The following is a 27600-nucleotide window of genomic DNA, read 5'->3' on the forward strand; positions in this document are numbered from 1 at the left end:
CACCCCTGCCGCACACCTACATTCACTGAGAACCAATCACTTTCCTCTCTTCCTACACATACACATGCCTTACATCCTCAATAAAAACTTTTCACTGCTTTTAACAACTTGCCTACCACATCATATATTCTTAATACCTTCCACAGAGCATCTCTATCAACTCTTATTATATGCCTTTTACAAATCCATAAATGTTACATACAAATCCATTTGCTTTTCTAAGTATTTCTCACATACATTCTTCAAAGCAAACACTTGATCCACACATCCTCTACCACTTCTGAAACCACACTGCTCTTCCCCAATCTGATGCTTTGTACATGCCTTCACCCTCTCAATCAGTACCCTCCCATATAATATCCCAGGAATACTCAACAAACTTACACCTCTGTAATTTGAGCACTCACCTTTGTCCCCTTTGCCTTTTTATGTATTTATTTATATCCCTGGGGATAGGGGAGAAAGAATACTTCCCACGCATTGCTCACATGTCGTAGAAGGCGACTAAAGGGGACGGGAGTGGGGGGCTGGAAACACTTCCCTCCTTGTATTTTAACTTTCTAAAAGGGGAAACAGGAGAAGGAGTCATGCGGAGAGTGCACTTCTCAAAGGCTCCAACTGGGGGGTTTAAATGTGTGTGGATGTAACCAAGATGAGAAATAAGGAGAGATAAGTTTGAGGAAAGGAACCTGGATGTTTTGGCTCTGAGTGAAACGAAGCTCAAGGGTAAAGGGGAAGAGTGGCTTGGAAATGTCTTGGGAGTGAAGTCAGGAGTTAGTGAGAGGACAAGAGTGAGGGAAGGAGTAGCACTACTCCTGAAACAGGAGTGGTGGGAATATGTGAAAGAGTGTAAGAAAGTAAACTCCAGATTGATATGGGTAAAACTGAATGTGGATGGAGAGAGATGGGTGATTATTGGTGCATATGCAACTGGGCATGAGAAGAAAGATCATGAGAGGCAAGTGTTTTGGGAGCAGCTGAGTGAGTGTTAGTGGTTTTGATGCACGAGACCGGGTTGTAGTGATGGGTGATTTGAATGCAAAGGTGAGTAATGTGGCAGTTGAGGGAAGAATTGGTGTACATGGGGTGTTCAGTGTTGTAAATGGAAATGGTGAAGAGCTTGTAGGTTTATGTGCTGAAAAAGGACTGGTGATTGAGAATACCTGGTTTAAAAAGAGAGATGTACATAAGTATACGTATATAAGTAGGAGAGATGGCCAGAGAGCGTTACTGGATTACGTGTTAATTGATTGGAGCGTGAAAGAGAGGCTTTCGGATGTTAATGTGCTGAGAGGTGCAACTGGAGGGATGTCTGATCATTATCTTGTGGAGGCGAAGGTGAAGCTTTGTAGAGGTTTTCAGAAAAGAAGACAGAATGTTGGGGTGAAAAGAGTGGTGAGAGTAAGTGAGCTTGGGAAGGAGACTCGTGTGAGGAAGTATCAGGAGAGACTGAGTGCAGAATGGAAAAAGGTGAGAATAAAGGGCATAAGGGTAGTGGTGGAGGAATGGGATGTATTTAGGGAAGCAGTGATGGCTTGCGCAAAAGATGCTTGTGGCATGAGAAGCATGGGAGGTAGGCAGATTAGAAAGGGTAGTGAGTAGTGGGATGAAGAAGTAAGATTATTAATGATAGAGAAGAGAGAGGCATTTGGACGATTCTTGCAGGGAAATAATGCAAATGAGTGGTAGATGTAGAAAAGAAAGAGGCAGGAGGTCAAGAGAAAGGTGCAAGAGGTGAAAAAGAGGGCAAATGAGAGTTTGGGTGAGAGAGTATCATTAAATTTTAGAGACAATTAAAAGATGTTTTGGAAGGAGGTAAATAATGTGCGTAAGACAAGGGAATCAATGGGAACTTCAGTGAAGGGGGCAAATGGGGAGGTGATAACAAGTAGTGGTGATGTGAGAAGGAGGTGGAGTGAGTATTTTGAAGGTTTGTTGAATGTGTTTGATGATAGAGTGGCAGATATAGGGTGTTTTGGTCGAGGTGGCGTGCAAACTGAGAGGGTTAGGAAAAATGATTTGGCAAACAGGGAAGAGGTAGTTAAAGCTTTGCGGAAGATCAAAGGCGAGAAGGCAGGGGGTTTGGATGGTATTGCATTGGAATTAATTAATGAAGGGGGTGACTGTATTGTTGACTAGTTGGTAAGGTTATTTAATGTATGTATGTCTCATGGTGAGGTGCCTGAGGATTGGCGGAATGCTTGCATAGTGCCATTGTACAAAGGCAAAGGGGACAAATGTAAGTGCTCAAATTACAGAAGTATAAGTTTGGGAAATTATATGGGAGGGTATTGATTGAGAGGGTGAAGGCATATACAGAGCATCAGATTGGAGAAGAGCAGTGTGGTTTTAGAAGTGTTAGAGGATGTGTGGATCAGGTGTTTTCTTTGAAGGATGTATGTAAGAAATACTTAGAGAAGCAAATGGATTTGTATGTAGCATTTATGGATCTAGAGAAGGCATATGATAAGAGTTGATAGAGATGCTCTGTGTAAGGTATTAAGAATATATGGTGTGGGAGTGAAGTTGTTATAAGCAGTGAAAAGTTTTTATTGAGGATGTAAGGCATATGTATGTGTAGGAAGAGAGGAAAGTGATTGGTTCTCAGTGAATGCAGGTTTGCGGCAGGGGTGTGTGATGTCTCCAAGGTTGTTTAATTTGTTTATGGATTGGGTTGGTAGGGAGGTGAATGCAAGAGCTTTGGAAAAAGGGGCAAGTATGCAGTCTGTTGTGGATGAGAGAGCTTGGGAAGTGAGTCAGTTGTTGTTTGCTGATGATACAGTGCTTGTGGCTGATTCGTGTAAGAAACTGCAGAAGCTGGTGACTGAGTTTGGTAGTGTGTGAAAGAAGAAAACTGAGAGTAAATGTTAATAAGAGCAAGGTTATTAGGTACAGTAGGGTTGAGGGACAAGTCAAGTGGGAGGTAAGTTTGAATGGAGAGAAACTGGAGGAAGTAAAGTGTTTTAGATATCAGGGAGTGGATTTGGCAGCGGATGGAACCATGGAAGCGGAAGTGAATCATAGGGTGGGGGAGGGGGTGAAAGTTCTGGGAGCATTGAAGAATGTGTGGAAGTCAAGAACATTATCTCAGAAAGCTAAAATGGGTATGTTTGAAGGAATAGTGGTTCCAACAATGTTATATGGTTGTGAGGCGTGGGCTATGGATAGAGTTGTGCGGAGAATGGTGGATGTTCTGAAAATGAGATGTTTGAGGACAATATGTGGTGTGAGGTGGTTTGATCAAGTAAGTAATAGTAGGGTAAGAGAGATGTGTGGTAATAAAAAGAGTGTGGTTGAGAGAGCAGAGGAGGGTGTTTTGAAATGGTTTGTTCACATGGAGAGAATGAGTGAGGAAAGTGTGACCAAGAGGTTGTACGTGTCAGTGGTGGAGGGAACGAGGAGAAGTGGGAGACCAAATTGGAGGTGGAAAGATTGAGTGAAAAAGGTTTTGAGTGATCGGGGCCTGAACATACAGGAGGGTGAAAGGCGTGCAAGGAAAAGAGTGAATTGGAACGATGTGGTATACCAGGGCCGACGTGCTGTCAGTGGATTGAATCAAACCATGTGAAGCATCTGGGTTAAACCATGGAAAGTTCTGTGGGTCCTGGATGTGGAAAGGCAGCTGTGGTTTTGGTGCATTACTGCATGACAGTTAGAGACTGACTGTGAACGAAAATGGCCTTTGTTGTCTTTTCCTAGTGCTTCCTGGGGCACAATTGGGGGGAGGGGGTTGTTATTTCATGTGTGGTGAGGTGGTGATGGGAATGAATAAAGGCAGACAGTATGAATTATGTATATGTGTATATATGTATATGTCTGTGTGTGTATATATATGTATATGTTGAGATGTATAGGTATGTAAATTTGCGTGTGTGGACGTGTATGTATATACATGTGTATGTGGGTGGGGTTGGGCCATTCTTTCGTCTGTTTCCTTGCGCTACCTCGCTAACGTGGGAGACAGCGACAAAGCAAAATAAATAGATAATAATAAATGAATGTACATTTTTTTTTTGCTTTGTCGCTGTCTCCCGCGTTTGCGAGGTAGCGCAAGGAAACAGACGAAAGAAATGGCCCAACCCACCCCCATACACATGCCTTGATTCAATCCACTGACAGCACGTCAACCCCGGTATACCACATCGCTCAAATTCACTCTATTCTTTGCCCTCCTTTCACCCTCCTGCATGTTCAGGCCCCGATCACTCAAAATCTTTTTCACTCCATCTTTCCACCTCCAATTTGGTCTCCCTCTTCTCCTCATTCCCTCCACCTCCGACACATATATCCTCTTGGTCAATCTTTCCTCACTCATTCTCTCCATGTTACCAAACCATTTCAAAACACCCTCTTCTGCTCTCTCAACCACGCTCTTTTTATTTCCACACATCTCTCTTACCCTTACGTTACTTACTCGATCAAACCACCTCACACCACACATAGTCCTCAAACATCTCATTTCCAGCACATCCATCCTCCTGCGCACAACTCTATCCATAGTCCACGCCTCGCAACCATACAACATTGTTGGAACCACTATTCCTTCAAACATACCCATTTTTGCTTTCCGAGATAATGTTCTCGACTTTCACACATTCTTCAAGGCTCCCAGAATTTTCGCCCCCTCCCCCACCCTATGATCCACTTCCGCTTCCATGGTTCCATCCGCTGCCAGATCCACTCCCAGATATCTAAAACACTTCACTTCCTCCAGTTTTTCTCCATTCAAACTCACCTCCCATTTGAATTGACCCTCAACCCTACTGTACCTAATAACCTTGCTCTTATTCACATTTACTCTTAACTTTCTTCTTTCACACACTTTACCAAACTCAGTCACCAGCTTCTGCAGTTTCTCACATGAATCAGCCACCAGCGCTGTATCATCAGCGAACAACAACTGACTCACTTCCCAAGCTCTCTCATCCCCAACAGACTTCATACTTGCCCCTCTTTCCAAAACTCTTGCATTCACCTCCCTAACAACCCCTTCCATAAACAAATTAAACAACCATGGAGACATCACACACCCCTGCCGCAAACCTACATTCACTGAAAACCAATCACTTTCCTCTCTTCCTACACGTACACATGCCTTACATCCTCGATAAAAACTTTTCACTGCTTCTAACAACTTGCCTCCCACACCATATATTCTTAATACCTTCCACAGAGCATCTCTATCAACTCTATCATATGCCTTCTCCAGATCCATAAATGCTACATACAAATCAATTTGCTTTTCTAAGTATTTCTCACATACATTCTTCAAAGCAAACACCTGATCCACACATCCTCTACCACTTCTGAAACCACACTGCTCTTCCCCAATCTGTACATGCTCTGTACATGCCTTCACCCTCTCAATCAATACCCTCCCATATAATTTGCCAGGAATACTCAACAAACTTATACCTCTGTAATTTGAGCACTCACTCTTATCCCCTTTGCCTTTGTACAATGGCACTATGCACGCATTCCGCCAATCCTCAGGCACCTCACCATGAGTCATACACACATTAAATAACCTTACCAACCAGTCAACAATACAGTCACCCCCTTTTTTAATAAATTCCACTGCAATACCATCCAAACCTGCTGCCTTGCCGGCTTTCATCTTCCGCAAAGCTTTTACTACCTCTTCTCTGTTTACCAACTCATTTTCCCTAACCCTCGCACTTTGCACACCACCTCGACCAAAACACCCTATATCTGCCACTCTATCATCAAACACATTCAACAAACCTTCAAAATACTCACTCCATCTCCTCACATCACCACTACTTGTTATCACCTCCCCATTTGCGCCCTTCACTGAAGTTCCCATTTGCTCCCTTGTCTTACGCACTTTATTTACCTCCTTCCAGAACATCTTTTTATTCTCCCTAAAATTTAATGATACTCTCTCACCCCAACTCTCATTTGCCCTTTTTTTCACCTCTTGCACCTTTCTCTTGACCTCCTGTCTCTTTCTTTTATACGTCTCCCACTCAATTTCATTTTTTCCCTGCAAAAATCGTCCAAATGCCTCTCTCTTCTCTTTCACTAATACTCTTACTTCTTCATCCCACCACTCACTACCCTTTCTAATCAACCCACCTCCCACTCTTCTCATGCCACAAGTATGTACATGTATATGGCAATAATGGGATGTCCTTGGTTAGGGCCTCAGCTGCCTGTGCCATCTCAGCAAAAAAAAAAGTATTTACATTCCTAGTGTGCACCATAGTTACTATCCCAGTAATGACCTTTATTACTGCTTTAGCCACCTTGGTAGATACTGTGTCAGTTTGCATTGTCATTATATACTTATTTTAATGTGTTCCTCTGTCTCATTTTTAGTCACTGTCTTGCATTTACCTTAGTAAGTCTCTGTTAGCCTGCACCGTAGGTATTGTTTCAATTAGTAGCTTAGTTATTGTCAGCATAATTTTTATGCTCAGAGACTGCCAGTATCCCCCCCCCCCCCCCCACACACACACACACACACACACACACACACACACACACACCAAGATCACTGCAACAGCCAAAATTCTGCCTCTCCTGTAAAGACCTCTCCCTTGTCTACCAAGATCCTTCCACACCCATCAGTACTATCCTCTGGCCACTAAGACTCTTCTCTTCCATTGATAGCTGATCCATGTCCAACAAGAATCTCTCACTTGTCAAGACTTTCCCTTGTCCACAAAGATTCCTTGTCATCTGCTAAGACTGTCTGTGCCTACAAAGATTTTTTGTTGGTACTTGGCAGGATTCCTTTGTTTGCTGAAACTTTTCCGTACCACCAAACCCCTCTTCCATTTGCCAAAATTGCTTCTTCCTTCAAAACTATGTCTCCCATCATTCTTCCTCTGGGAGTCTCACCCATCAGTATTCTGACTCTCCTCTCAAGCCTGCTTTCCTTCCACTGAAACTCCCCATTACCCATCAAAATTCTACTCTTTCTACTAAGACTTTCCTCTGTCTACTAACTCTATCAACTACCAAGACCCTTCTCATCAACCAAGATCTCCCTCACTCACATAGACTCTTCCCTGCTTACTAAAACTGTCTTTTATCCTCTAACATTTTCATCCTCCCACTAATCCTTTCCCCTGATCTAATATTTTTCTTCACCCGCTAAGACTACCCTTTGTCCACTAAGACTCCTTCAACCATGAGGCTCATAATTGTCCAATAAGACTCACCTCCTTTCAAACCTCTCCCACACTCAATAGGACTCTCCTTTTCCACTAAGACTCCTCCATGCACTGAGACTCTCCCCATCTCCTCTTTGACCTATTATTAACCCTCTTAGTTTTGCCCCCATGGTACACTCCCCATCTTCACTTTCCTTTATTGAATGACTTTATCAGAGTGCTTTCATTTTTCCTTATTACCTTCATTCCATGTCATCATTTTCCCGTACACTCACATCTTTGTCCATCATCCTCTCAGCACACACCACCCTCTCGTACCACTCCCTCATTACCTCATCAGTCCTCCTGTTTAATCTCTCAACTCTTCCTCATCTCACTCTACCCCTCTCCACTTTTCATCACTACTACTTTCTGTAGCTTCTATCTTTCTGTCATTGCTCTTTCTGGGTACTCCTCCTGTGGCTGTTCTTCTCAACTCATTTCTCGACACCTTATCGCTTTCTACAATTACTTTCATTACTCCCTTTCTGCAGGTGCCTGCCTACGGAAATGGAGCTACCAGAGGATGTGGTGGTGACCAACGTGAAGTGTGGTGGGGATGGTACACTTCTTATCACTGACCAGGGTGCCATGCTTGCCTGTGGCAGAAACACCAGGAACAAACTTGGCCTTAGTGAAGCTGGTGGTTTTTTTAGTATGAAGTTCAAGGTAACTGGATACTTAGTTACCTATTTAGTATTGGGATCCATGATGTTTACCATTTCAGGCTGCTACCCAGGTTTTCTAGACCCTCATTATGAGATGTTCATCCATAGTTTGAGATTCATAGGTAGGAAAATTCTTGTTTATCATTTTGATATGAGCGTAAGGGTTGTAACTAACTCACTCACATCCTTAATATTATATAGATTCAAGGAAGCAACAGCTTTTTTACTTCCATCATTATCATCAGGATTGCTCTTATTTGTTTCATTGTATTTCACGTTTGAGATAGATGAGCTTTAACACTTTTTAGATGTAAGGCACAGAAGTAATAGACCTTTTGTTTAACTCTTTAGTATGGGTTTCAAGGTAATGGGAATTTTGTTTATCATTTGAATATGAAGGTCAAGGGCTCATATTTGACTGACTGTTATGATGTTTAATGTAAAGGGAAATTTCTCCTTTTTTAGCATTGATTCAGTGTAATGGGAATGATGTTTGCATAGCTGTTTATTTGAGTATGCCTCATGGGTAAAAGATTTAAAGCTGTCAAATTATTAGCCACTTGGATCTATTGTTTGTATGCTTGCATATCCAGTTGTTGAATAAATAGTGTGAAGTTCATGTATTGATTTATATCTCTTAATGGTAAGGTAAAGATAACTATTTTGGAATTTTTATATTAATCATTATTTGTGATAGTTGATACCTCCAGCTGCAATAGATTTACCACAGACATTATAAGAACTGCTATTTCTAATACTGTTACTACACTGCACTGTCAGCAGTAGCTTCTACTAATGTTGAATCTTATAAACTTACTACAACAGTAAAAACTTTTTATTACATTAAACACTACAACCATCACAGAAAGAAGTGGACAAGGCATTAGTTGCAACCCGTGTGCGAAGTGTCGGCTGTCGTGTGGTAGATGTAGCCATGGGTCCCACTCACACAGCTGTTCTGACAGAGACTGGCCAGGTGAAAAGATGTTTGCTGTCATTTTGTAGACTAAGGAATCCTGACTTTGTAATGTGAAGAGTTTTGCTGAAATGGAAGACTAAGTTTTGTAAAAGTAGTATGTGTTAGGTAGATTTGACAAGGAAATGTGAAGACCTGTTTTAAGAGGTCTTTTGTGTAAGGGATGTCTCACTTGAAAAGTGATAGGAAGAGGTGACCATGCAATATATATGAATGAAGCATATTCCATTCCAGAGTTGGTTTGCCCACAAGCCTGTGAAAGAATCTCTAGGATCCCCATAGTTAGAAACAATAACCCTCCTGCTGTCTGGTGAGGTAAAAGCCTTCCATCCCCTGAAAACCATTTATGTGGTGCTTGGTTCTTGCTGGTTCTATTCATGTCCACCCACTGACCAGGAAGCAGTTCCCACCTGGTGAGATGTCATCATCCCTTGGCTATCAGAATAATGATGACCTACCTCCTAAATTCTCAGGATTATAGCTGTGTGTTTATGTAATATTCCAGCTTTCTCTTATTTTTGTAACTTCTTTTACTCAACAGTGAATTATTTTGTTATTAGACAGGAGCATTAGGTAGAAGTAGTCAGGGGGAACTTTACTTGAGAGGCCCCTGCAAACACTGTGTCAGAGTTGCCCTCTGCCAGTGGCCTGTTAAGGGTGAGGCTCCAAAGGTCAGGCAGTGGCACTGGAGTTTACTAGTTGTGGAGACTATTTCCTTGGGCACCCTCTTGAGGGGGTGAGTCCCAGCTACCTGTTTATTGATCCATCTTTTAAGTTTGTAGCTTTATGTTCAGCATATTTCAAGAACAGTATTGTTATGGATTTTCATTCTTATGTTAGTATGTTTATTACACTTGCTGATTATTGATTTGAAAATAGAGAAGTGTTGATAAGACAAGTACTGGGTATTCTGATTATTTATTTGAAACAAGCACGATAAAATGTGATGGCTGTTTTTCATTGATTAGCAGGACTAAGTAAAACTTTCCCCTTCCCTTAAACTTTAAAAATTTTGGTACGTGAAGGCATTTGATGTATCTTCAACGTGCTAGTGTATCAGTGATTATTTAGCTGTGAATGTTTATTTTGTCTCATGTCTTCTTAACAAGTGTTGACAGCTGTGGCATCACCCAACAGTTGCTGACTTTTGGCCGTAACAGTGAGGGTCAACTGGGGAGAGGTAACTGCCGGTCCGTCACACAGCCAGTTCTTGTCAGGAGCATGTCATCCAAGGTCATCACGGTAAGTTGGTCAATGTATTCTGTAGCACTTTTATTGTTTTTTAGTGACCAACATGGCATGGGCAGTTAACATGCCCCAATCAAGGCCATCTCGGGTGAAAGAAAAAAGTAAAATAAAAAGAAAGTTGAAATTAAGCAGGGCTCCACAAGTGTTTGTAGCCTGACTCTTAGAGGAATAGAGGTTATATGAAATGGGAAAGACAAAAGAAGGACTTTCTGCAGTTTAACTGTTTGAGGGAAGAAGGACAGGACAGTCCTCAAGTGTTGGACTGCTTGTATTATATCCTTTATTGGCGAAATAGAAGTAACCTGACTCTGCTTGCATGAGGTTACACTTTGAGCAAAAAGTCACCTTTAGCATGGCTGTATTTTTAGGAGTAATGTCTCATCAAAGAACTTCTTACTCCAAAGGAGTTCTGCCACTGGAAGTAGTGTAGTTTTGGGTTGCAGGAGCCTCTGGTAAGGATATCCTAGGTAACACCAGGACCCTTTCTCAGAAAGGGGTCCTAGGGCAATTATATATGAAACTGGTAAAATGGGTATTAGTGGACTCTGCTTTTGAGGTTACACTATGAATGAAAAGTCACATTTGGTGAGGTTGAATCTATGTCATGTGATGAAACAGAGAACTTCTCACCTGAATGGAGTCTGGAGTCTATCCTGTCCCTGCTACTGAGTATTGTGTCACATTGGGTAGTAGAGGCCTTTAGAAATGGGTCCTGGGCAACACCAGGACTCTTTCAAAAGGGGTTCTGGGGTATTTGGTTTTGAATAAACTTGTGAAATGGATGTTACTTAACCCTGCCTTCTTATGGTATCATCTCATTGAAGAAGTCACCTTTTGCAGGATTGTATCATCCTCATTGATACACATCCCTATGTGTGGAAAGCAGTACAGTTTTGTCGAGGGCTTTCTTGGTCAAAAAGAATCCATCTTTTCCTAGCTCCTAAGTGGAATGCAACCTTGTAGCTGCAGGAGCCCCATTAAAGATCTTATAGGCATGTACTTTTTGTGGGACTTTATCTTGCAGAACTGAAAAACCTAATCTGAGACCTGAAAACTGGCATTGGACACGAAATATCTACTGTGCAAAAGAAGAAGACGAGAAGTTAAGGCTTGAATAGGGAATGAAATATGCAAATAAATGAAAGCTGTAAATGATTATGAAGTGGAATAAGAAAAACTGTCAAAGGATAGTATTGAATTACAGAATAGGACAGTTCTTTCATTTATTCCATTGTATTGGATTCAGCATGATATTTGAATGAATATTTCCAGCTAGAAGTTTCAGGTTTCTAAATTATTTCTTACATTTTTCATATATATATATATATATATATATATATATATATATATATATATATATATATATATATATATATATTAAATATATATATATATATATATATATATTAAATATATTAAATATTTATTAAAAAAGGGGGTGACTGTATTGTTGACTGGTTGGTAAGGTTATTTAATGTATGTATGACTCATGGTGAGGTGCCTGAGGATTGGCGGAATGCGTGCATAGTGCCATTGTACAAAGGCAAAGGGGATAAGAGTGAGTGCTCAAATTACAGAGGTATAAGTTTGTTGAGTATTCCTGGTAAATTATATGGGAGGGTATTGATTGAGAGGGTGAAGGCATGTACAGAGCATCAGATTGGGGAAGAGCAGTATGGTTTCAGAAGTGGTAGAGGATGTGTGGATCAGGTGTTTGCTTTGAAGAATGTATGTGAGAAATACTTAGAAAAGCAAATGGATTTGTATGTAGCATTTATGGATCTGGAGAAGGCATATGATAGAGTTGATAGAGATGCTCTGTGGAAGGTATTAAGAATATATGGTGTGGGAGGCAAGTTGTTAGAAGCAGTGAAAAGTTTTTATCGAGGATGTAAGGCATGTGTACGTGTAGGAAGAGAGGAAAGTGATTGGTTCTCAGTGAATGTAGGTTTGCGGCAGGGGTGTGTGGTGTCTCCATGGTTGTTTAATTTGTTTATGGATGGGGTTGTTAGGGAGGTAAATGCAAGAGTTTTGGAAAGAGGGGCAAGTATGAAGTCTGTTGGGGATGAGAGAGCTTGGGAAGTGAGTCAGTTGTTGTTCGCTGATGATACAGCGCTGGTGGCGGATTCATGTGAGAAACTGCAGAAGCTGGTGACGGAGTTTGGTAAAGTGTGTGGAAGAAGAAAGTTAAGAGTAAATGTGAATAAGAGCAAGGTTATTAGGTACAGTAGGGTTGAGGGTCAAGTCAATTGGGAGGTGAGTTTGAATGGTGAAAAACTGGAGGAAGTGAAGTGTTTTAGATATCTGGGAGTGGATCTGTCAGCGGATGGAACCATGGAAGCGGAAGTGGATCATAGGGTGGGGGAGGGGGCGAAAATTTTGGGAGCCTTGAAAAATGTGTGGAAGTCGAGAACATTATCCCGGAAAGCAAAAATGGGTATGTTTGAAGGAATAGTAGTTCCAACAATGTTGTATGGTTGCGAGGCGTGGGCTATGGATAGAGTTGTGCGCAGGAGGATGGATGTGCTGGAAATGAGATGTTTGAGGACAATGTGTGGTGTGAGGTGGTTTGATCGAGTAAGTAACGTAAGGGTAAGAGAGATGTGTGGAAATAAAAAGAGCGTGGTTGAGAGAGCAGAAGAGGGTGTTTTGAAATGGTTTGGGCACATGGAGAGAATGAGTGAGGAAAGATTGACCAAGAGGATATATGTGTCGGAGGTGGAGGGAACGAGGAGAAGAGGGAGACCAAATTGGAGGTGGAAAGATGGAGTGAAAAGGATTTTGTGTGATCGGGGCCTGAACATGCAGGAGGGTGAAAGGAGGGCAAGGAATAGAGTGAAGTGGAGCGATGTGGTATACAGGGGTTGACGTGCTGTCAGTGGATTGAATCAAGGCATGTGAAGCGTCCGGGGTAAACCATGGAAAGCTGTGTAGGTATGTATATTTGCGTGTGTGGACGTGTGTATGTACATGTGTATGGGGGGGGGATGGGCCATTTCTTTCGTCTGTTTCCTTGCGCTACCTCGCAAACGCGGGAGACAGCGACAAAGTATAAAAAAAAAAAAAAAATATATATATATATATATATATATATATATATATATATATATATATATATATATATATATATATATATATATCTTTATCTTGTGGAGGCTAAGGTGAAGATTTGTATGGGTTTTCAGGAAAGAAGAGTGAATGTTGGGGTGAAGAGGGTGGTGAGAGTAAGTGAGCTTGGGAAGGAGACTTGTGTGAGGAAGTACCAGGAGAGACTGAGTACAGAATGGAAAAAGGTGAGAACAATGGAAGTAAGGGGAGTGGGGGAGGAATGGGATGTATTTAGGGAATCAGTGATGGATTGCGCAAAAGATACTTGTAGCATGAGAAGAGTGGGAGGTGGGTTGATTAGAAAGGGTAGTGAGTGGTGGGATGAAGAAGTAAGATTATTAGTGAAAGAGAAGAGAGAGGCATTTGGACAATTTTTGCAGGGAAAAAATGCAATTGAGTGGGAGATGTATAAAAGAAAGAGACAGGAGGTCAAAAGAAAGGTGCAAGAGGTGAAAAAGAGGGCAAATGAGAGTTGGGGTGAGAGAGTATCATTAAATTTTAGGGAGAATAAAAAGATATTCTGGAAGGAGGTAAATAAAGTGCGTAAAACAAGGAAGCAAATGGGAACTTCAGTGAAGGGCGCAAATGGGGAGGTGATAACAAGTAGTGGTGATGTGAGAAGGAGATGGAGTGAGTATTTTGAAGGTTTGTTGAATGTGTTTGATGATAGAGTGGCAGATATAGAGTGTTTTGGTCGAGGTGGTGTGCAAAGTGAGAGGGTTAGGGAAAATGATTTGGTAAACAGAGAAGAGGTAGTAAAAGCTTTGCGGAAGATGGAAGCCGGCAAGGCAGCAAGTTTGGATGGTATTGCAGTGGAATTTATTAAAAAAGGGGGTGACTGTATTATTGACTGGTTGGTAAGGTTATTTAATGTATGTATGACTCATGGTGAGGTGCCTGAGGATTGGCGGAATGCGTGCATAGTGCCATTGTACAAAGACAAAGGGGATAAGAGTGAGTGCTCAAATTACAGAGGTATAAGTTTGTTGAGTATTTCTGGTAAATTATATGGGAGGGTATTGATTGAGAGGGTGAAGGCATGTACAGAGCATCAGATTGGGGAAGAGCAGTGTGGCTTCAGAAGTGGTAGAGGATGTGTGGATCAGGTGTTTGCTTTGAAGAATGTATGTGAGAAATACTTAGAAAAGCAAATGGATTTGTATGTAGCATTTATGGATCTGGAGAAGGCATATGATAAGAGTTGATAGAGATGCTCTGTGGAAGGTATTAAGAATATATGGTGTGGGAGGCAAATTGTTAGAAGCAGTGAAAAGTTTTGATTGAGGATGTAAGGCATGTGTATGTGTAGGAAGAGAGGAAAGTGATTAGTTCTCAGTGAATGTAGGTTTGTGGCAGGGGTGTGTGATGTCTCCATGGTTGTTTAATTTGTTTATGGAAGGGGTTGTTAGGGAGGTGAATGCAAGAGTTTTGGAAAGAGGGGCAAGTATGAAGTCTGTTGTGGATGAGAGAGCTTGGGAAGTGAGTCAGTTGTTGTTCGCTGATGATACAGCGCTGGTGGCTGATTCATGTGAGAAACTGCAGAAGCTGGTGCCTCTCTCTTCTCTTTCACTAATACTCTTACTTCTTCATCCCACCACTCACTACCCTTTCTAATCAACCCACCTCCCACTCTTCTCATGCCACAAGCATCTTTTGCGCAATCCATCACTGATTCCCTAAATACATCCCATTCCTCCCCCACTCCCCTTACTTCCATTGTTCTCACCTTTTTCCATTCTGTACTCAGTCTCTCCTGGTACTTCCTCACACAGGTCTCCTTCTCAAGCTCACTTACTCTCACCACCCTCTTCACCCCAACATTCACTCTTCTTTTCTGAAAACCCATACAAATCTTCACCTTAACCTCCACAAGATAATGATCAGACATCCCTCCAGTTGCACCTCTCAGCACATTAACATCCATACTATTCGCTATTTCCCGCGATAGCGTGGTAGCGTTAAGAACAGAGGACTGGGCCTTTGAGGGAATATCCTCACCTGGCCCTCTTCTCTGTTCCTTCTTTTGGAAAATTAAAAAAAAAAAAAAAACGAGAGGGGAGGATTTCCAGCCCCCCGCTCCCTTCCCTTTTAGTCGCCTTCTACGACACGCAGGGAATACGTGGGAAGTATATATATATATATATATATATATATATATATATATATATATATATATATATATTTTTTTTTTATACTTTGTCGCTGTCTCCCGCGTTTGCGAGGTAGCGCAAGGAAACAGACGAAAGAAATGGCCCAACCCCCCCCATACACATGTATATACATACGTCCACACACGCAAATATACATACCTACACAGCTTTCCATGGTTTACCCCAGACGCTTCACATGCCTTGATTCAATCCACTGACAGCACGTCAACCCCGGTATACCACATCGCTCCAATTCACTCTATTCCTTGCCCTCCTTTCACCCTCCTGCATGTTCAGGCACCGATCACACAAAATCTTTTTCACTCCATCTTTCCACCTCCAATTTGGTCTCCCTCTTCTCCTTGCTCCCTCCACCTCCGACACATATATCCTCTTGGTCAATCTTTCCTCACTCATCCTCTCCATGTGCCCAAACCACTTCAAAACACCCTCTTCTGCTCTCTCAACCACGCTCTTTTTATTTCCGCACATCTCTCTTACCCTTACGTTACTCACTCGATCAAACCACCTCACACCACACATTGTCCTCAAACATCTCATTTCCAGCACATCCATCCTCCTGCGCACAACTCTATCCATAGCCCACGCCTCGCAACCATACAACATTGTTGGAACCACTATTCCTTCAAACATACCCATTTTTGCTTTCCGAGATAATGTTCTTGACTTCCACACATTCTTCAAGGCTCCCAGGATTTTTACCCCCTCCCCCACCCTATGATCCACTTTCGCTTCCATGGTTCCATCCGCTGCCAGATCCACTCCCAGATATCTAAAACACTTTACTTCCTCCAGTTTTTCTCCGTTCAAACGTACCTCCTAATTGACTTGACCCTCAACCCTACTGTACCTAATAACCTTGCTCTTATTCACATTTACTCTTAACTTTCTTCTTTCACACACTTTACCAATCTCAGTCACCAGCTTCTGCAGTTTCTCACATGAATCAGCCACCAGCGCTGTATCATCAGCGAACAACAACTGACTCACTTCCCAAGCTCTCTCATCCACAACAGACTTCATACTTGCCCCTCTTTCCAAAACTCTTGCATTTACCTCCCTAACAACCCCATCCATAAACAAATTAAACAACCATGGAGACATCACACACCCCTGCCACAAACCTACATTCACTGAGAACCAATCACTTTCCTCTCTTCCTACACGTACACATACCTTACATCCTCGATAAAAACTTTTCACTGCTTCTAACAACTTGCCTCCCACACCATATATTCTTAATACCTTCCACAGAGCATCTCTATCAACTCTATCATATGCCTTTTCCAGATCCATAAATGCTACATACAAATCCATTTGCTTTTCTAAGTATATATATATTTCTGGCGGGGGGCCAGAAATCCTCCCCTCCTTGTACTTTTTTAACTTTCTAAAATGGGAAACAGTCACGCGGGGAGTGCTCATCCTCCTCGAAGGTTCAGACTGGGGTGTCTAAATGTGTGTGGATGTAACCAAGATGTGAAAAAAGGAGAGATAGGTAGTATGTTTGAGGAAAGGAACCTGGATGTTTTGGCTCTGAGTGAAACGAAGCTCAAGGGTAAAGGGGAAGAGTGGTTTGGGAATGTCCTGGGAGTAAAGTCAGGGGTTAGTGAGAGGACAAGAGCAAGGGAAGGAGTAGCAGTACTCCTGAAACAGGAGTTGTGGGAGTATGTGATAGAATGTAAGAAAGTAAATTCTCGATTAATTTGGGTAAAACTGAAAGTTGATGGAGAGAGATGGGTGATTATTGGTGCATATGCACCTGGGCATGAGAAGAAAGATCATGAGAGGCAAGTGTTTTAGGAACAGCTGAATGAGTGTGTTAGTGGTTTTGATGCACGAGACCGGGTTATAGTGATGGGTAACTTGAATGCAAAGGTGAGTAATGTGGCAGTTGAGGGAATAATTGGTATACATGGGGTGTTCAGTGTTGTAAATGGAAATGGTGAAGAGCTTGTAGATTTATGTGCTGAAAAAGGACTGGTGATTGGGAATACCTGGTTTAAAAAGTGAGATATACATAAGTATGCGTATGTAAGTAGGAGAGATGGCCAGAGAGGGTTATTGGATTGCGTGTTAATTGACAGGCGCGCGAAAGAGAGACTTTTGGATGTTAATGTGCTGAGAGGTGCAACTGGAGGGATGTCTGATCATTATCTTGTGGAGGCTGAGGTGAAGATTTGTATGGGTTTTCAGAAAAGAAGAGTGTATGTTGGGGTGAAGAGGGTGGTGAGAGTAAGTGAGCTAGGGAAAGAGACTTGTGTGAGGAAGTACCAGGAGAGACTGAGTACAGAATGGAAAAAGGTGAGAACAATGGAAGGGGAGTGGGGGAGGAATGGGATGTATTTAGGGAATCAGTGATGGATTGCACAAAAGATGCTTGTGTCATGAGAAGAGTGGGAGGTGGGTTGATTTGAAAGGGTAGTGAGTGGTGGGATGAAGAAGTAAGATTATTAGTGAAAGAGAAGAGAGAGGCATTTGGACAATTTTTGCAGGGAAAAAATGCAATTGAGTGGGAGATGTATAAAAGAAAGAGACAGGAGGTCAAGAGAAAGGTGCAAGAGGTGAAAAAGAGGGCAAATGAGAGTTGGGGTGAGAGAGTATCATTAAATTTTAGGGAGAATAAAAAGATGTTCTGGAAGGAGGTAAATAAAGTGCGTAAGACAAGGGAGCAAATGGGAACTTCAGTGAAGGGCGCAAATGGGGAGGTGATAACAAGTAGTGGTGATGTGAGAAGGAGATGGAGTGAGTATTTTGAAGGTTTGTTGAATGTGTTTGATGATAGAGTGGCAGGTATAGGGTGTTTTGGTCGAGGTGGTGTGCAAAGTGAGAGGGTTAGGGAAAATGTTTGGTTTGGATGGTATTGCAGTGGAATTTATTAAAAAAGGGTGACTCTATTATTGACTGGTTGGTAAGGTTATTTAATGTATGTATGACTCATGGTGAGGTGCCTGAGGATTGGCGGAATGCATGCATAGTGCCATTGTACAAAGGCAAAGGGGATAAGAGTGAGTGCTCAAATTAGAGAGGTATAAGTTTGTTGAGTATTCCTGGTAAATTATATGGGAGGGTATTGATTGAGAGGGTGAAGGCATGTACAGAGCATCAGATTGGGGAAGAGCAGTGTGGTTTCAGAAGTGGTAGAGGATGTGTGTATCAGGTGTTTGCTTTGAAGAATGTATGTGAGAAATACTTAGAAAAGCAAATGGATTTGTATGTAGCATTTATGGATCTGGAGAAGGCATATGGTAGAGTTGTTACAGATGCTCTGTGGAAGGTATTAAGAATATATGGTGTGGGAGGCAAGTTGTTAGAAGCAGTGAAAAGTTTTTATCGAGGATGTAAGGCATGTGTACGTGTAGGAAGAGAGGAAAGTGATTGGTTCTCAGTGAATGTAGGTTTGCGGCAGGGGTGTGTGATGTCTCCATGGTTGTTTAATTTGTTTATGGATGGGGTTGTTAGGGAGGTGAATGCAAGAGTTTTGGAAAGAGGGGCAAGTATGAAGTCTGTTGTGGATGAGAGAGCTTGGGAAGTGAGTCAGTTGTTGTTCGCTGATGATTCAGTGCTGGTGGCTGATTCATGTGAGAAACTGCAGAAGCTGGTGACTGAGTCTGGTAAAGTGTGTGAAAGAAGAAAGTTAAGAGTAAATGTGAATAAGAGCAAGGTTATTAGGTACAGTAGGGTTGAGGGTCAAGTCAATTGGGAGGTAAGTTTGAATGGAGATAAACTGGAGGAAGTAAAGTGTTTTAGATATCTGGGAGTGGATCTGGCAGCGGATGGAACCATGGAAGCGGAAGTGGATCATAGGGTGGGGGAGGGGGCAAAAATTCTGGGAGCCTTGAAGAATGTGTGGAAGTCGAGAACATTATCTCTGAAAGCAAAAATGGGTATGTTTGAAGGAATAGTGGTGCCAACAATGTTGTATGGTTGCGAGGCGTGGGCTATGGATAGAGTTGTGCGCAGGAGGATGGATGTGCTGGAAATGAGATGTTTGAGGACAATGTGTGGTGTGAGGTGGTTTGATCGAGTAAGTAACGTAAGGGTAAGAGAGATGTGTGGAAATAAAAAGAGCGTTGTTGAGAGAGCAGAAGAGGGTGTTTTGAAATGGTTTGGGCACATGGAGACAATGAGTGAGGAAAGATTGACCAAGATGATATATGTGCCGGAGGTGGAGATAACGAGAAGTGGGAGACCAAATTGGAGGTGGAAAGATGGAGTGAAAAAGATTTTGTGTGATCGGGGCCTGAACATGCAGGAGGGTGAAAGGAGGGCAAGGAATAGAGTGAATTGGATCGATGTTGGTATACCGGGGTTGACGTGCTGTCAGTGGATTGAATCAGGGCATGTGAAGCGTCTGGGGTAAACCATGGAAAGCTGTGTAGGTATGTATATTTGCGTGTGTGGACATATGTATATACATGTGTATGGGGGTGGATTGGGCCATTTCTTTCGTCTGTTTCCTTGCGCTACCTCGCAAACACGGGAGACAGCGACAAAGCAAAATATATATATATATATATATATTCTTTCATTCTATTCGCCATTTCCCATCTCAGCGAGGTAGCGTTAAGAACAGAGGACTGGGCCTGTGAGGAAACATCCTCACACGGCCCCCTTCTCTGTTCCTTCCTTTGGGAAAAAAAAAAAAAAAACGAGAGGGGAAGATTTCCAGCCCCCGCTCCTTTCCCTTTTAATCGCCTTCTACGACACGCAGGGAATACGTGGGAAGTATTCTTTCTCCCCTATCCCCAGGGTTAAGAAAGAAAGAATATATATATCCACACATCCTCTACCACTTCTGAAACCACACTACTCTTCCCCAATCTGATGCTCTGTACATGCCTTCACCCTCTCAATCAATACCCTCCCATATAATCTACCAGGAATACTCAACAAACTTATACCTCTGTAATTTGAGCACTCACTCTTATCCCTTTTGCCTTTGTACAATGGCACTATGCATGCATTCCGCCAATCCTCAGGCACCTCACCATGAGTCATACATACATTAAATAACCTTACCATCCTGTCAATAATACAGTCACCCCCTTTTTTTAATAAATTCCACTGCAATACCATCCAAACCTGCTGCCTTGCCGGCTTTCATCTTCCGCAAAGCTTTTACTACCTCTTCTCTGTTTACTAAATCATTTTCCCTAACCCTCTCACTTTGCACACCACCTCGACCAATACACCCTATATCTGCCACTCTATCATCAAACACATTCAACAAACCTTCAAAATACTCACTATTTCTCACATCACCACTACTTGTTATCACCTCCCCATTTGCACCCTTCACTGAAGTTCCCATTTCCTCCCTTGTCTTACGCACTTTATTTACCTCCTTCCAGAACATCTTTTTATTCTCCCTAAAATTTAATGATACTCTCTCACCCCAATTCTCATTTGCCCTCTTTTTCACCTCTTGCACCTTTCTCTTGACCTCCTGTCTCTTTCTTTTATTCATCTCCCACTCAATTGCATTTTTTCCCTGCAAAAATCGTCCAAATGACTCTCTCTTCTCTTTCATTAATAATCTTACTTCTTCATCCCACCACTCACTACCCTTTCTAATCAACCCACCCCCCACTCTTCTCATGCCACAAGCATCTTTTGTGCAATCCATCACTGATTCCCTAAGTTTGTTGAGTATTCCTGGTAAATTATATGGGAGGGTATTGATTGAGAGGGTGAAGGCATGTACTGAGCATCAGATTGGGGAAGAGCAGTGTGGTTTCAGAAGTGGTAGAGGATGTGTGGATCAGGTGTTTGCTTTGAAGAATGTATGTGAGAAATACTTAGCAAAGCAAATGGATCTGTATGTAGCATTTATGGATCTGGAGAAGGCATATGATAGAGTTGATAGAGATGCTCTGTGGAAGGTATTAAGAATATATGGTGTGGGAGGCAAGTTGTTAGAAGCAGTGAAAAGTTTTTATCGAGGATGTAAGGCATGTGTACGTGTAGGAAGAGAGGAAAGTGATTGGTTCTCAGTGAATGTAGGTTTGCGGCAGGGGTGTGTGATGTCTCCATGGTTGTTTAATTTGTTTATGGATGGGGTTGTTAGGGAGGTGAATGCAAGAGTTTTGGAAAGAGGGGCAAGTATGAAGTCTGTTGGGGATGAGAGAGCTTGGGAAGTGAGTCAGATGTTGTTCGCTGATGATACAGCGCTGGTGGCTGATTCATGTGAGAAACTGCAGAAGCTGGTGACTGAGTTTGGTAAAGTGTGTGAAAGAAGAAAGTTAAGAGTAAATGTGAATAAGAGCAAGGTTATTAGGTACAGTAGGGTTGAGGGTCAAGTCAATTGGGAGGTAAGTTTGAATGGAGAAAAACTGGAGGAAGTAAAGTGTTTTAGATATCTGGGAGTGGATCTGGCAGCGGATGGAACCATGGAAGCGGAAGTGGATCATAGGGTGGGGGAGGGGGCGAAAATCCTGGGAGCCTTGAAGAATGTGTGGAAGTCGAGAACATTATCTCGGAAAGCAAAAATGGGTATGTTTGAATGAATAGTGGTTCCAACAATGTTGTATGGTTGCGAGGCGTGGGCTTTGGATAGAGTTGTGCGCAGGAGGATGGATGTGCTGGAAATGAGATGTTTGAGGACAATGTGTGGTGTGAGGTGGTTTGATCAAGTAAGTAACGTAAGGGTAAGAGAGATGTGTGGAAATAAAAAGAGCGTGGTTGAGAGAGCAGAAGAGGGTGTTTTGAAATGGTTTGGGCACATGGAGAGAATGAGTGAGGAAAGATTGATCAAGAGGATATATGTGTTGGAGGTGGAGGGAACGAGAAGTGGGAGACCAAATTGGAGGTGGAAAGATGGAGTGAAAAAGATTTTGTGTGATCGGGGCCTGAACATGCAGGAGGGTGAAAGGAGGGCAAGGAATAGAGTGAATTGGAGCGATGTGGTATACCGGGGTTGACGTGCTGTCAGTGGATTGAATCAGGGCATGTGAAGCGTCTGGGGTAAACCATGGAAAGGTGTGTAGGTATGTATATTTGCGTGTGTGGACATATGTATATACATGTGTATGGGGGTGGGTTGGGCCATTTCTTTCGTCTGTTTCCTTGCACTACCTCGCAAACGCGGGAGACAGTGACAAAGCAAAAAAAAATATATATATATATATATATATATATATATACAGTGGTGAAATTGATGAAAACTACTATTGACGTTGTGTAGATAAATTATACATTTCCCTTTTACATAGCCAGAGGTTGAACCATTATGTGACATTCATTTTTCATTTCATTTCAAGCTAGAAGTTTCAGTTTTCTAAATTATTTCTTACATTTTTCATATGTTTCCTTGCGCTTATATATATATATGTGTGTGTGTATATATATATATATATATATATATATATATATATATATATATATATATATATATATATATATTATCCCTGGGGATAGGGGATTAAGAATACTTCCCACGTATTCCCTGCGTGTCGTAGAAGGCGACTAAAAGGGGAGGGAGCGGGGGGCTGGAAATCCTCCCCTCTCTTTTTTTTTTTTTTAATTTTCCAAAAGAAGGAACAGAGGGGGCCAGGTGAGGATATTCCAAAAAAGGCCCAATCCTCTGTTCTTAACGCTACCTCGCTATCGCGGGAAACGGCGAATAGTATGAAAAAAAAAATATATATATATATATATATTATCCCTGGGGATTGGGGTGAAAGAATACTTCCCACGCATTCCTCACGTGTCGTAGAAGGCGACTAGAGGGGACGGGAGCGGGGGGCCAGAAATCCTCCCCTCCTTGTATTTTAACTTTCTAAAAATTGGAAACAGAATGAGTCACGCGGGGAGTGCTCATCCTCCTCGTAGACTCAGATTGGGGTGTCTAAATGTGTGTGGATGTAACCAAGATGTGAAAAAAGGAGAGATAGGTAGTATGTTTGAGGAAAGGAACCTGGATGTTTTGGCTCTGAGTGAAACGAAGCTCAAGGGTAAAGGGGAAGAGTGGTTTGGGAATGTCTTGGGAGTAAAGTCAGGGGTTAGTGAGAGGACAAGAGCAAGGGAAGGAGTAGCAGTACTCCTGAAACAGAGAAGAAGACTGAATGTTGGGGTGAAGAGGGTGGTGAGAGTAAGTGAGCTTGGGAAGGAGACTTGTGTGAGGAAGTACCAGGTGAGACTGAGTACAGAATGGAAAAAGGTGAGAACAATGGAAGTAAGGGGAGTGGGGGAGGAATGGGATGTATTTAGGGAATCAGTGATGGAGTGCGCAAAAGATGCTTGTGGCATGAGAAGCATGGGAGTTGGGCTGATTAGAAACGGTAGTGAGTGGTGGGGTGAAGAAGTAAGATTATTAGTGAAAGAGAAGAGAGAGGCATTTAGACGATTTTTGCAGGGAAAAAATGCAATTGAGTGGGAGATGTATAAAAGTAAGAGACAGGAGGTCAAGAGAAAGGTGCAAGAGGTGAAAAAGAGGGCAAATGAGTGTTGGGGTGAGAGAGTATCACTAAATTTTAGGGAGAATAAAAAGATGTTCTGGAAGGAGGTAAATAAAGTGTGTAAGACAAGGGAGCAAATGGGAACCTCAGTGAAGGGTGCTAATGGGGAGGTGATAACAAGTAGTGGTGATGTGAGAAGGAGATGGAGTGAGTATTTTGAAGGTTTGTTGAATGTGTTTGATGATAGAGGGGCAGATATAGGGTGTTTTGGTCGAGGTGGTGTGCAAAGTGAGAGGGTTAGGGAAAATGATTTGGTAAACAGAGAAGAGGTAGTAAAAGCTTTGAGGAAGATGAAAGCTAGCAAGGCAGCAGGTTTGGATGGTATTGCAGTGGAATCTATTAAAAAAGGGGGTGATTGTATTGTTGACTGGTTGGTAAGGTTATTTAATGTATGTATGACTCATGGTGAGGTGCCTGAGGATTGGCGGAATGCGTGCATAGTGCCATTGTACAAAGGCAAAGGGGATAAGAGTGAGTGCTCAAATTACAGAGGTATAAGTTTGTTGAGTATTCCTGGTAAATTATATGGGAGGGTAGTGATTGAGAGGGTGAAGGCATGTACAGAGCATCAGATTGGGGAAGAGCAGTGTGCTTTCAGAAGTGGTAGAGGATGTGTGGATCAGGTGTTTGCTTTGAAGAATGTATGTGAGAAATACTTAGAAAAGCAAATGGATTTGTATGTAGCATTTATGGATCTGGAGAAGGCATATGATAGAGTTGATAGAGACGCCCTGTGGAAGGTATTAAGAATATATGGTGTGGGAGGCAAGTTGTTAGAAGCAGTGAAAAGTTTTTATCGAGGATGTAAGGCATGTGTACGTGTAGGAAGAGAGGAAAGTGATTGGTTCTCAGTGAATGTAGGTTTGCGGCAGGGGTGTGTGATGTCTCCATGGTTGTTTAATTTGTTTATGGATGGGGTTGTTAGGGAGGTGAATGCAAGAGTTTTGGAAAGAGGGGCAAGTATGAAGTTGGGGATGAGAGAGCTTGGGAAGTGAGTCAGTTGTTGTTCGCTGATGATATAGCGCTGGTGGCTGATTCATGTGAGAAACTGCAGAAGCTGGTGACTGAGTTTGGTAAAGTGTGTGAAAGAAGAAAGTTAAGAGTAAATGTGAAAAAGAGCAAAGTTATTAGGTACAGTAGGGTTGAGGGTCAAGTCAATTGGGAGGTAAGTTTGAATGGAGAAAAACTGGAGGAAATAAAGTGTTTTAGATATCTTGGAGTGGATCTGGCAGCGGATGGAACCATGGAAGTGGAAGTGAATCATAGGGTGGGGGAGGGGGCGAAAATCCTGGGAGCCTTGAAGAATGTGTGGAAGTCGAGAACATTATCTCGGAAAGCAAAAATGGGTATGTTTGAAGGAATAGTGGTGCCAACAATGTTGTTTGGTTACGAGGTGTGGGCTATGGATAGAGTTGTTCGCAGGAGGGTGGATGTGCTGGAAATGAGATGTTTGAGGACAATGTGTGGTGTGAGGTGGTTTGATCGAGTAAGTAATGTAAGGGTAAGAGAGATGTGTGGAAATAAAAAGAGCGTGGTTGAGAGAGCAGAAGAGGGTGTTTTGAAATGGTTTGGGCACATGGAGAGAATGAGTGAGGAAAGATTGACAAAGAGGATATATGTGTCGGAGGTGGAGGGAACGAGGAGAAGTGGGAGACCAAATTGGAGGTGGAAAGATGGAGTGAAAAAGATTTTGAGTGATCGGGGCCTGAACATGCAGGAGGGTGAAAGACGGGCAAGGAATATAGTGAATTGGATCGATGTGGTATACTGGGGTTGACGTGCTGTCAGTGGATTTAATCAGGGCATGTGAAGCGTCTGGGGTAAACCATGGAAAGTTGTGTGGGGCCTGGATGTGGAAAGGGAGCTGTGGTTTCAGGCATTATTGCATGACAGCTAGAGACTGAGTGTGAACGAATGGGGACTTTTTTGTCTTTTCCTAGCACTACGTCGCACACATGAGGGGGGAGGGGGATGGTATTCCATGTGTGGCGAGGTGGCGATGGGAATGAATAAAAGCAGAGAGTGTGAATTGTGTGCATGGGTATCTATGTATGTGTCCGTGTGTGTATATATGTGTACATTGAGATGTATAGGTATGTATATTTGCGTGTGTGGACGTGTATGTATATACATGTGTATGGGGGTGGGTTGGACCATTTCTCTTGTCTGTTTCCTTGCGCTACCTCGTAAACGCGAGAGACAGCAACAAAGTAAAATAAAAAAAATAATGATATATATGGTTGCGAGGCGTGGGCTATGGATAGAGATGTGCGCAGGAGGATGGATGTGCTGGAAATGAGATGTTTGAGGACAATGTGTGGTGTGAGGTGGTTTGATCGAGTAAGTAACGTAAGGGTAAGAGAGATGTGTGGAAATAAAAAGAGCGTGGTTGAGAGAGCAGAAGAGGGTGTTTTGAAATGGTTTGGGCACATGGAGAGAATGAGTGAGGAGAGATTGACCAAGAGGATATATGTGTCGGAGGTGGAGGGAACGAGGAGAAGAGGGAGACCAAATTGGAGGTGGAAAGATGGAGTGAAAAAGATTTTGTGTGATCGGGGCCTGAACATGCAGGAGGGTGAAAGGAGGGCAAGAAATAGAGTGAAGTGGAGTCATGTGGTATACAGGGGTTGACGTGCTGTCAGTGGATTGAAGCAAGGCATGTGAAGCGTCTGGGGTAAACCATGGAAAGCTGTGTAGGTATGTATATTTGCGTGTGTGGACGTGTGTATGTACATGTGTATGGGGGGGGGGGGTTGGGCCATTTCTTTCGTCTGTTTCCTTGCGCTACCTCGCAAACGCGGGAGACAGCGACAAAGTATAAAAAAAAAAAAAAAAAAAAAAAAAAAAAATATATATATATATATATATATATATATATATATATATGTATATATTTTTTTTTTTGCTTTGTCGCTGTCTCCCGCATTTGCGAGGTAGCGCAGGGAAACAGACGAAAGAAATGGCCCAACCCACCCCATACACATGTATATACATACATCCACACACGCAAATATACATACCTACACAGCTTTCCATGGTTTACCCCAGACGCTTCACATGCCTTGATTCAATCCACTGACAGCACGTCAACCCCGGTATACCACATCGCTCCAATTCACTCTATTCCTTGCCCTCCTTTCACCCTCCTGCATGTTCAGGCCCCGATCACACAAAATCTTTTTCACTCCATCTTTCCACCTCCAATTTGGTCTCCCTCTTCTCCTCGTTCCCTCCACCTCCGACACATATATTCTCTTGGTCAATCTTTCCTCACTCATTCTCTCCATGTGCCCGAACCATTTCAAAACACCCTCTTCTGCTCTCTCAACCACGCTCTTTTTATTTCCACACATCTCTCTTACCCTTACGTTACTTACTCGATCAAACCACCTCACACCACATACTGTCCTCAAACATCTCATTTCCAGCACATCCATCCTCCTGCGCACAACTCTATCCATAGCCCACATCTCGCAACCATACAACATTGTTGGAACCACTATTCCTTCAAACATACCCATTTTTGCTTTCCGAGATAATGTTCTCGACTTCCACACATTCTTCAAGGCTCCCAGAATTTTCGCCCCCCCCCCCACCCTATGATCCACTTCCGCTTCCATGGTTCCATCCGCTGCCAGATCCACTCCCAGATATCTAAAACTTCCTCCAGTTTTTCTCCATTCAAACTCACCTCCCAATTGACTTGACCCTCAACCCTACTGTACCTAATAACCTTGCTCTTATTCACATTTACTCTTAACTTTCTTCTTTCACACACTTTACCAAACT

At 42.5% G+C, this 27600-nt stretch overlaps 1 protein-coding gene across 1 annotated transcript in view; it reads left to right on the forward strand.

Annotated features, from left to right (window-relative positions):
• LOC139751339 (serine/threonine-protein kinase Nek8-like) overlaps positions 1–27600 on the forward strand; it is a 180171-nt gene that overhangs the window by 104581 nt on the left and 47990 nt on the right. The window contains 3 exon segments of the mRNA XM_071666693.1: positions 7676–7850; positions 8715–8825; positions 9963–10067. Of these exon segments, the coding sequence (XP_071522794.1) occupies positions 7676–7850; positions 8715–8825; positions 9963–10067 (391 nt within the window).

Source organism: Panulirus ornatus, chromosome 11 (assembly GCF_036320965.1).
Source record: "Panulirus ornatus isolate Po-2019 chromosome 11, ASM3632096v1, whole genome shotgun sequence".
Taxonomy (NCBI): Eukaryota; Metazoa; Arthropoda; class Malacostraca; order Decapoda; family Palinuridae; genus Panulirus; species Panulirus ornatus.